The sequence below is a fragment of the Mirounga angustirostris genome, unplaced genomic scaffold (genome assembly GCF_029215605.1).
Source record: "Mirounga angustirostris isolate CCGP_5_RB_7025 unplaced genomic scaffold, mMirAng1.0.hap1 SCAF_16, whole genome shotgun sequence".
Lineage (NCBI taxonomy): Eukaryota > Metazoa > Chordata > Mammalia > Carnivora > Phocidae > Mirounga > Mirounga angustirostris.
In genome coordinates, this window is record NW_026991724.1 from 46,719,184 (window position 1) to 46,729,933 (window position 10,750).

The window sequence follows — 10,750 nt, forward strand, 5'->3', positions numbered from 1 at the left end:
TCCCAACTCCCTCTGGCACCTGGGGCAAAGTGCTTCTGTTCCCTGAGCCTTGGTGTTCTCACCTTCCCAGGTGAGGCTTTTTGGCTTTGTGGCCTTGTCCTTTTTATTTGACTTTGGGTACTTTTGAATTCCCTGTGTCAAGCTCAGAGGTGCCCTTAGCACCCTTAGGATGGACCATGGGTGCCCTCCTTTGGGCTTTTATGAAACTAAAAGCGGGGTTGCTACTCCTGCAACTGCTTGAAATTGAAAAGCTTCACCCTGTCCTTCAAGGCCCCCCCAGAATGTGGCCCTAATATACATGAGCCCAGAGTCCAGTACAGGAGGCGGGCGGGTGATGAAAGTAGTAAATGCTAGGCTTGAGGCAGTAACACAGGGCCCCAGGGAGTGCAGAGGAAGGAGTCACAGAAGAGCTAACACTTGACTGAAGAGTGAAGGCTGAGGTGGCTGGGAGGGCAGGGTGGAAGAGCAGGTGAGTTAGGCAGAGGAGTAGTTACATGGAAAGGTCTGGAAGCTCGTGGAACCTGCCTTGTCCTGAGGATGGTTAAAATCAAGTTGGAACCCTTTTCCTACCTCAGGAATGGGATGAATGGAGAGTATGAAACATCTTGTGGAAGAAGCCCTGGATTCACCCTGAGTCACTGGGCCTCATGGGTGGCTGATTTTAGCTCAGTACAGGAAAAATCTTTGGGAGGTGGTGAGGCCCAATGACAGGGATGTTGAAGAAGCAGTTTATGTATTTCATTAATTCATTTACTTTACAAATACTAATGAAGCAGCTCCTCTGGGCCAGACCCCACTATAATTACTGAGGATACAGTGATCTTTAAGACAGGACAAGTCCCTGCTGTCGTAGATCTTGTATTATAGCAGGCATGTACCGTTCATAAGCATGTGCACAAATAACTAGGTAAAATCACTCCAGGTATGGTAGGTGTTATAAGGAAGATAAGTAAGAGTCATATGATAGAGTAACCAAGATTGGTTGGGGCCAGCTACTCAGGGAAGGCCTTGGAAGAGATGATGCTTGCTGGAGATGAGACTTTAGGGAGCCAGCTGCTAAGATCAGGAAGACAAGAAGAAAGAACAAATGCAAAAGTCCTGAGGCTGGATAGCTTGAGTGTTCCAGGAATAAATGAGGGTTGGTGGGGAAGCAAAAGCTAAAAAGGCTTGAACTGAAGGGTGAGTTGGGGGGAGGTGAGAGGTCAGAGATGAGCAGGGCTCAAGTCCCAGGTCCCACAGGGCTTTGTAGGTGTGTGGAGAAGTTTGAGTTTTATCCTCAGCGTGAAGGGAAGTCATAGGTGGGATTTAAAGCAGGGGCTAACTTGGTCAGGTTTGCATTTTTAGAAGGATCAACATGACTTCTGTGAGGTAAATGGACTGTAGGAGGCAAGAATGAAGGCAAGAAACCAGTAAGGAGGCTATAGCAGTAATTCCAGCAAGGGACACCAGTTACAGACCAGGGTGCTGGAAGAGAAAGTGAGGAGACCCAGAGATGTGGTTGAGAGCTTGCTGATGGGTTGGGTGTGGGGAGGAATGAGGGAACGAGCAATATCTTGTAGGTGGTTCCCCTCAGACCCCAGGGTCCCTTCCTGTTGTTGGATTCTGGGGCCGAGCCGCCGTCCGTGGCACCAGCCAGGGGGCATAATCTCCTGTGGTCAGATCTCCAAACCTGACCTCTTGCCTCTCCCCTTCTGGCCAGGTCTCCCCTGCCAAATTCACCCCAGCCCGCTGAAGCGCTCCATGTCGCTCATCCCCACGAGCCCCCAGGCCCCTGGTGAGTGGCCGAGTCCGGAGGAGCTCGGGGCCCGGGCTGCTTTCACCACGCCCGACCACGCACCCCTCTCGCCCCAGAGCAGCGTGGCCTCCTCTGGCAGTGAGCAGACGGAGGAGCAGGGCTCCAGCCGGAACACTTTCCAGGAGGACGGCAGTGGCATGAAAGGTACGACAAGGGAGGGCAGCACTAGGACTCTCTGAAGAGAGGCTTCTGCATAGCCTAGAGGACAGAAGGGAGCCGTGGTAGCTTCTACCTTCCTGTCCCATCACCCTGTACCCTACCCTAGGCAGGGACAGGTCTGAGGGGAAGAGTGAGTCTCTGCCCTTAGGGCTCAAGACCGAGCAGAGAGATCCCTCTAGGCCCTGATCTGATAGGGGAGAAACCCCTGCTCTCAGACACCCCAGCCTAACAAGGAAGCCAGGACACAGCGGTAGCTGATGGAACAGAAGTTCCAGGAAGACTTTAGGGATACCAGTGAAGTCATCCTAGTACATGGCCAATCAAGCAGCTCAGAAGGGTCAGATATCCTGATATCAGGGAAGGCCACCTAGAAGGGTGTGACTGGGCAGGAGAAGTGGCTTATGGGGGCACCTGGGTGGCTCAGTCAGTGAAGCATCTGCTTTCGGCTCAGGTCATGATCCCAGGGTCTTGGGATGGAGCCCCGTGTTGGGCTCCCTGCTCAGTGGGGAAGCTGTTTCTCAAACCTTCTCTCTCTGCCTGTGCTCCCCCTGCTTGTGCTCTCTCTCTCTCTCAAGTAAATAAATAAAATCTTAAAAAAAAAAAAAAATGGCGGGCGCCTGGGTGGCGCAGTCGTTAAGCGTCTGCCTTCAGCTCAGGTCATGATCCCAGGGTCCTGGGATCGAGTCCCACATCGGGCTCCCTGCTCTGCGGGAAGCCTGCTTCTCCCTCTTCCACTCCCCCTGCTTGTGTTCCTGCTCTCACTATGTCTCTCTGTCAAAAAAATAAATAAAATCTTTAAAAAAAAAAAAAATGGCTTATGGACCCTTGACTTTCCCCTACTTCTCCCAGTTTTCTGCAGTTTCTCATGTTACCTCTGGTTATGTTGTATCCCCGTACTCCCTCTCCCCCCTTCAGGGCGGGGTTCCATAGGGCTCAGGAGAAGGTGGTCTGATGCTGGGGCCTCAGGGTCCCACCAAGGATGGACCATTAAAAACTGCAGAAAACTGCTCCCTCCCCACAACCCTTCCCCTGCCCTGGTCACAAGGGCCAGATTCCCGACCTCTTTCTCTCCTTTTCCACAGATGTGCCCTCATGGCTGAAAAGCCTCCGCTTGCACAAGTACGCGGCCCTCTTCTCACAGATGAGCTACGAGGAGATGATGACGCTGACTGAGCAGCATCTGGAGTCTCAGGTGACGCCAAGGGGACCATCAGGGAGGTGTCATGGGCAGCACCATTTTGACGTCACCCTTGTGGCCTCAGCCTCTGATGTCTCTTCAGGCCTTGTTGGGGCACCCCAAGTACCTCAGCCTCACATTTCCAGCTTCCTATCCCTTTCTGCCCCTACCACAGAATGTCACCAAAGGTGCCCGCCACAAGATAGCCCTGAGCATCCAGAAGCTGCGTGAGAGGCAGAGCGTCCTCAAGTCCCTGGAGAAGGTGAGGACCTGGTACTCCCATCTCCAAGGCCAGCTGACTGCCCAGTGGCTCTGGGTGGCCTCCCCTGCGGGCTTCCCCAGCCCTCAGGTCTGACCTCCAGAGGCCCCAGCCCTAGGGAGGCCAAGAGCAAGTCAGATCACTGTGTTCACCTGCCCGTGGCTGAGAGGCTCCCCTCCCTTTCTGTCCTGGTCTGTGCCTCCAGACTTTGTCTCTCTTAACTCAATCCCCGCTGTCCCCTTTCACTTTTTCATTTCTGACTGGTGTTTCCCATGGAGCCGAATGTCTCCCTGTGTGCATGATCTCTCTTTCTATTGGTGGTTTCTCATTCACTCACTCTCTTTTCATATCTGCCTTGATTTGCATTCCTTTTCCCCTTTCCTTGCCACTTGCTTTCTGGTTCCATCCTTGGTGGGACCCTGAGGCCCCAGCATCAGACCACCTTCTCCTGAGCCCCATGGAATTCCACTTTGAAGGGGGGAAAGCGGGAGTACGTGTATACAAATGTGTACATACATGTGTGTATATGTGAGCTTGTCTTGTCCTTTCCTGCCTTCTCTAAGTGCTAGGACTCAAGCTTCCACCAGCCCTCTCCAAGCTCTGTCTGATCCCACTTGTGTAGTCATTCTATGTAGCTGTGGGGGTCAGCATGTGACCCAGGATGTGTCCTCCCTACTCAGGATGTGCTGGAAGGCGGGAATCTGCGCAACGCTCTGCAGGAGCTGCAGCAGATAATCATCACCCCCATCAAGGCCTACAGCGTCCTCCAGGCCACCGTGGCTGCTGCCGCCGCCACCACCCCTACTGCCAAGGATGGGAGCCGGGGGGAGCCACCACTGCCAGGTGCTGAGCCTCCCCTGGCTCACCCCGGCACAGACAAGGGCACTGAGGCCAAGGACCCTCCAGCTGCAGAGAGCTACCTCCCTCCACCAGCTCCAGCTCCCACTGATGGCAGTGAACCAGCCCCGGCTCCCGTCGCCGACGGAGACATCCCCAGCCAGTTTACACGGGTGATGGGCAAAGGTGAGACCAGGCAAGGCCCAGCAAGAAGTTCTGGGACAGGGAGCCAAGTGAACCCAGTCATCAGGGATCAAATCCAAGTTAAATGATGGGAGCAGAGCTTTTTAAAGTACCCTGGGGACTAGATCACTTCAGAGAGTGGCTGAGACTGAGAGTAGCAAGGCCCTGCCCTCAGGTATGTCCTGGTTGATGGTGGGAGACAACCCTTACTTACCCGCACAGTGTCTCTAGCCTGAGCAGAAGGGGGAACAGTGTGTCAGTGGAAATTGTGTACAGTATGAGGCAAATCCATTGGTTCTTTCACGGGGGACTAAAGTCCACAGGATGGGGATGGTGAAACTCACAGTGGGCTTGGCCTTTCCTAAGGCTTAATGGCATAGCCGACTTTACACTTGGGTCCATATCCTTTTAGCTGTGTGACCTGGGGCAAGTGATTCCACCTCTCTGAGCCACTATGGTGGGCTTTATATATCCTCATGATAGCCAGGTACTGTGCTTCGCACACAGCCAGAACGCATCCAGCCTGAGTGTCCTCTTCCAACTTTTGTGCTGGCCAGCAGGGGCCAAGGGAGCTAGAGCATGGCACAGGACATGCTGGGGCTAACTTCCTCCCTCTCCCTTGTCCCTCAGTGTGCACCCAGCTGCTGGTGTCCCGACCAGACGAGGAGAACATCACCAGTTACCTCCAGCTCATTGAAAAGTGCCTGACTCATGAGGTGAGGCCTTCTCTAGGGTCCCAAGAAGGGAAAGGCTGCCCCCATCGCTCTCAGCATCCACATTCCTCACGTGGCCCTCAGGGCCCTGCCCAGCTGGCACCCATTCAGCGTCTCCAGCCCTCATCCCACCAGTGTTGGCTCCAATGGCTGCTGTGAGCTCTCCTTCTCAGAGTCTTACTACATATTCCTTCTCTGGGGAGCCTTAGTACATATTCCTTAATAATATAACATTCTTGGGCCATAGATTCATCAGTTACTGGGGATAGGATGCACTGCCGATGGGGCCTGTAATACTGGAACATAAGAAATATATATTTGATCTTCCCTCCCTCCTGCTGGTCCCTCGGCAACTCAGTTCGAACGAGTACACCTCAGGGATGCCTTCACTGGCCCCTCATAGCAGATCAGGCTTCTCACGCCTCCTGGGCTTCTCCCTCACGGTGCTCATCACAGTTCAGATGGCCCGCGTATCTTCTCCCCAGCTGAACCGTGAGCTCTGTGTGTACAGGTTTATCTCTGCACCCCAGCATTGCCTAGCACAGAGCAGGCAGGCACAGGTGGATGAATGGAAGGCAGATCTGAAAGCACACCCTCCCTGCTTCATGCTCCCAATTCTAGGCGTTCACGGAGACGCAGAAGAAACGGCTGCTGTCCTGGAAACAGCAAGTGCTGAAACTCCTCCGGACCTTCCCGCGCAAAGCCGCACTAGAGATGCAGAACTACCGGCAGCAGAAAGGGTGAGCGGGCAGCCGGGCTGTGGGGACCTTCCCTCCCGAGGCCCTTGGTGCTGGACAGGTGGTGCTCAGTGGACTGATCGCGTTCTGGGCTGGGAATTGGTTGTCCTTGTTCAGTCACTGGGTGACCTTCCACAAGTCACCCTGTGAAGACTTTCCCAGAAGAAAATCAGGGTGTTCTTACCACTAGAACAGGGTACTGAGCTGGCAGAAGCAACACCTGTCCCGTGTTCTCCTCCCCTGTGTGCAGGGGGCTGTGAAGTCCCTTTTCTCCCCAAATACTAAATACCGCATTTGAGAATTCAAGTTAGAACTGCTGTAAGTGGATGTGAGGAAACCTTTATCCGCTCCCATCTCCATCCTGGGGGTACCTTGGGACAGGAGTACAGAGTGTGTGATACAAGGACTTGGGCAGGGAGTCCTTGTTCAGAGCAGGTCTGTGTTCTGTCCTTCCCATGGGGATTATGACGGGAGAGGTGAGGAAGGGGCGGACAGAGGGGCCCCAACCACCTCAACTGACACTGTGCCTTCTACTCTCTCACAGCTGGGCGTTCGGCTCCAACTCACTTCCCATAGCTGGCTCTGTGGGGATGGGGGTGGCCCGGCGGACCCAGCGGCAGTTCCCCATGCCTCCCCGGGCCCTCCCACCCGGCAGGATGGGCCTTCTGAGCCCTTCAGGCATTGGGGGCATCTCCCCCCGACATGCCCTCACTAGCCCCAGCCTTGGGGGCCAGGGCCGACAGGTGAGCCAGTGGGAAGCGGAGGGCCTGGCACTTCTGGGATTGGGGTGGTGGTGCCTGGGCTGTGCGTGTCCATGTGTTTGCACCTGGGCCTGGCTCAGAGGGGAGAAGCTCCTTTGCCAGCTCCACCGAGCCTGGGCTTGGGCCTCGGGCTTTGGCCTCTTCCCACTCAGCTCACCACTTTTCTCTTGCCCTGTGCCCTGTGCAGAACCTGTGGTTTGCCAACCCCGGAGGCAGCAACAGCATGCCCAGCCAGAGCCGCAGCTCTGTGCAGCGCACCCACTCCCTCCCGGTCCATTCTTCGCCCCAGGCCATTCTCATGTTCCCTCCAGGTAAGCTGCCCCCACCCTTGGGGCTCCGCTTCGGCAATACTCTTAGGTGGCCCTCCTCTCAGTCCCATTCCCACTATCCCCTCCTTCTACCTCCCACCACTCTGCACCCATCTTCACACATCCTGAGTTTTCTTTTACCCCCCACTCCCCCACTTCTGTTTTCTTTCTCTGATTCTGCTGCTTTCTCTGTCTTCTCTCTTCCCTTCTCCCAGCCCTACCTCTCCACACCTCTCCCTCCCTGTGTTCACAGTTTTAGTGTCCCTGTTGGTCTTCGTCACCATCTCCTTAGAGGATCATTAAATACTCAGTTTGGAAGGGGTGGAGGGGAGGAGACAGTCAAAGCATCAAGGTTTCTATGGAGGGGAGTCCTGCCTGTCAGTCCCCTGGGATTCTTTCAGGCAGGAACCAGAGACTTCAGTTCTTAGATCGGGTTCCACACTAAAGGGTCTATGAGGTGAGACGGCTCTTTTCCTTCAGCTCACAGACCAGTCTAGAGATGAGAGATCAGAATGAGGGTGAAGTGGGCAGAAGGGAGGTTAGAGAAACGCTAGCCCTGCCTTGCTCGTCGAGTGGGGGTATCCCCTGCCCTGGGCCCAGCCTGCTGCTGGCCACTGAGGCTGCAGAGGCAGAGAAAGCTGTTCTGGAAAGGGCTGCCTCTGGAGAGATCTTCAATTTGTGGGTGATGGGGTGCCTGGCTGGCTCATCAGTAGAGCATGCAACTCTTGGTCTCAGGGTTATGAGTTCAACCCCCATGTTGGAGGTAGAGTTTTACTTAAAAAAATTTTTTTAATTAGATTTGCAGGTGACCCTAAGCTCTTCATGACATAAACTGCCAAATCAGTGGGTTTCTTAACTTATGAGATTATGTGAACTGCCATCTGTCAGAGGCAGAGGACCCTGTCCATTGTGTCCATCCTAGCGTAGGGCTTGGCACATGGTAGGCATCTGTACCTGATGTAAATGACTGGATGGATGAACTGCGTGAGCAAAAAATTGAACAGTTCTTTCTACTGGCGTGCTGTGTGCTGAACTGTGTGTCCGACGGCTTTCCATGCTGTCAAATCAGATCCTCCCAGCTGCATACATGAAGGCGCTGGTGTTATTCCCATCATATCAGTCATGAATCTGAGACTCAAGTGACTCGCCCCAGGTCAAAAAAAATATTTGCTAAGAAGAGAGAATTAGGTGTCCCGACATGGCCTGAGCTCAGAGTTCATTAGGGATGTGATGACAGGCGAGTCTGGAGGTGGGAGCAGGGTCTTCTGAACTCAGGTAGAAAGCTCAGCCTTTCTCCCCATAGCGGTGAGGGGCCAAGGAAGGGGTTTTAAGCAGTGTGGGGTGGGGTCAGGTCTGCTCAGGGAGGTGGGCTGTTTCCCAGACACCAGAACAAGAGGCCCTTGAGAGATGGTTTGAGGACAAGCCCCATGGCTGCTGTCCTAATTTGCCCCATCTGCCAGGCCTGCCCAGGGGAGCAAGTCCAAGTGGGGACGGGAAGGGTTCTAATTAAGCTTCTGCACCAAGTACAGAGCAGGTCATCAGTCAAGGAGTTCGGGGCTGCCCAGTGCCTGGGGCTGGTGCCCAGACCGCACCTAAGGCAACATGCAGCGTGTGGCCTCCAGGAAGCTCCCTCAGCTTCCCATCACTTCCTCGGCCTGCTGGTCAGGCTTTCTTTTCCTTGCTAAGCCTCTGCCCTTGCCATTATTGCCTCTGCCCTGCTCTGTGAGACACCCACTCGTCTGTATTCTCCAGCCCTGCCCCGTCATCCTTCCGTGGGAGCGTGCGCCGTGTCTTACATGTGGTTTCTCTGTCTCTTGCCTCTCTCCCTCCCTCCTTTTCCTCCTAGCCCTCTCAGCCCCTCCCCCACACCAGCCCATCCAGTCCTTTGTCTCCCAGGTTCTGCTTTCCGCACTCAGTTCAGCCCTCGCCTCTGTTCTCTCTCCCCCTCAGACTGCCCGGTCCCTGGGCCTGACCTGGAGATCAATCCCACTCTGGAGTCTCTGTGTCTGAGCATGACAGAACACGCCTTGGGTGGTGAGCATTTCCTCTTTCCCTGACCCAGCTCCCACCTACCCAGCAGCGTCTCCGCCTCTGAACTGAGCAACTCAGAGCATCCTGAGGGGTCCCTAGGGGAGGCCAGCCTCCAGGGAGGGCCTGACTGGGATGACAGGCTACCCGAGCGCCTTTTCTTGGGCCTCCCGCCAGTTCCTGATCTTCCTCCCTTCCTCCCTTTCTTACCACAGATGGGACAGACAAAACCTCCACCATCTGACGGGACCCACAGCCCAGCGCACCCATAGGCTCCCTGGGCGGCGGGCGGGGGCCAACCCCCAACGGGCTTCTCCGCGACAGCAAGAGGGTGGGCTGGCTCAGCTATACATTCTAGTATTTTTCTACTCTCTCACCCTTTTAACTTTTGTTTAACATTGGCACACGCCTTGCTCACTCCCATGCCCGTCGAGGGATCTCTGCTGAGGTTCAGGGAGGTAGGGGGCAGCCAGGATAAAGGGGGCAGGGACTGGCCAGCCTGACTGCCCCTCCTTCCCTCCCTCATCCCCCACCTGGCCCCGTCCCACCCCTGCCTCCTCCAGACTGCCGGCCACCTGCCCCTCCTAAGGGAGCAGCTTACCCCTATCTTGTGGGACCTGCTCAGAACCATCTGACATTTGGGGAGAGAGAAGCAGGGTTGATAACCTGCTCTCCTGGATGTTATTTGAGAGGAGCTAAAGAGAAGGTGGTAGATGAGGAGAGGAGCCTGCCTCTCTCTCTTTCCTTGCCACCTTCTTCTCCTTCCCCATTCCCACCATTCCCCGAGGACAGGAGCCACCCTCCTTTCACTCACCTCCTTTTGCCCTGTTTATCAGAGGTTCTCTACAATTAATTTCTTAGGCCTATTTAAGATGCATATTTATATAGTTCTTAACGGTTTTTCTCTCTGATCATTCCCTCTCATTTTTAGAATCCCCAGGCCTCTCTCTGAGCCAAGAAAGTGGCAGGGGGAGCCTGAATTTTACGAGGGGAGAGGGCAGAGCCCCCTCCTCCAGACCCCCTCGCCCTTCCCCACTTCCCCCCAGTCCTGGCTCCCCAGAGGCAGAGGTTGAAGGCAGGGAGCCAGGGTAGCCAGTGAGGTCAGGAAGTCTGTTGCCTTAACATCCCCTTCCCACAACCAACATACACCCTTGTCCACTCCCAGGTCTGGTTGCTGAAAGACTTGGGGTAAGGAATAAGGGAAAGGGGATTGTTTGGTTTTTGGTTTCTTTCCCCACCCCTCTTTTCTTTCATCCTTCCCCACCCCCCATTCTGTCATGACCTCACTTAAGTGGAACACTATATCATAACCCAGAGATTTGTCCCAGCCGTGGAGTCATACAGACCCTCTGGTCTCCGTTCCTGCTGAGGGGTTGTGCTGGGGCCCAGGTGGAGGGAGGGGATTTGGGGGTTCAGGCTGTGGGGAAGCCAGGGTCCCCTATCCCAACCCCCTCTTCCCACTCAACCCACCCACCCCCCACTGGGACATTCTCAAGCTTTTCACACCGAAAAGGAAAAAAAAATGTTATTTTTAGATACATTTTATGAATAACTTTTGTTATGAATATGGCTGGTAACCATTGTGTATGTTATTAAAGATACAAAATGTTGGGAAAAAACAAAAAACCAAAAAAAAAAAAAATTTTAAAACCACCGCCCTCCCTGCACTCTCAGCCCATTCCCCAGACCTTCTTGCCTCTGCCCTCCTGGTCTGGACCTCCCTCAGCTCTGAGCCCAGGGAGAGGGAGGAAGCCAGAGGGTGGGGTGGCCCTGGGGATCTGCTAAGGTCCCCA

The 10,750-nt window shown here is 54.6% G+C and overlaps 1 protein-coding gene across 1 annotated transcript in view; it reads left to right on the forward strand.

The window, feature by feature from the left end:
- SAMD4B (sterile alpha motif domain containing 4B) overlaps positions 1-10,522 on the forward strand; it is a 36,795-nt gene extending 26,273 nt beyond the window's left edge. Inside the window, exons 4-13 of the mRNA XM_045891486.3 lie at positions 1,700-1,939; positions 3,037-3,146; positions 3,307-3,393; positions 4,071-4,413; positions 5,041-5,126; positions 5,745-5,863; positions 6,405-6,603; positions 6,809-6,932; positions 8,880-8,963; positions 9,173-10,522. Coding sequence (XP_045747442.2) covers positions 1,700-1,939; positions 3,037-3,146; positions 3,307-3,393; positions 4,071-4,413; positions 5,041-5,126; positions 5,745-5,863; positions 6,405-6,603; positions 6,809-6,932; positions 8,880-8,963; positions 9,173-9,201 — 1,421 coding nt within the window. The 3' untranslated portion in view covers positions 9,202-10,522. The remainder of the gene's footprint in view (positions 1-1,699; positions 1,940-3,036; positions 3,147-3,306; positions 3,394-4,070; positions 4,414-5,040; positions 5,127-5,744; positions 5,864-6,404; positions 6,604-6,808; positions 6,933-8,879; positions 8,964-9,172) is intronic.
- The last annotated feature ends 228 nt before the right edge of the window (positions 10,523-10,750 follow it).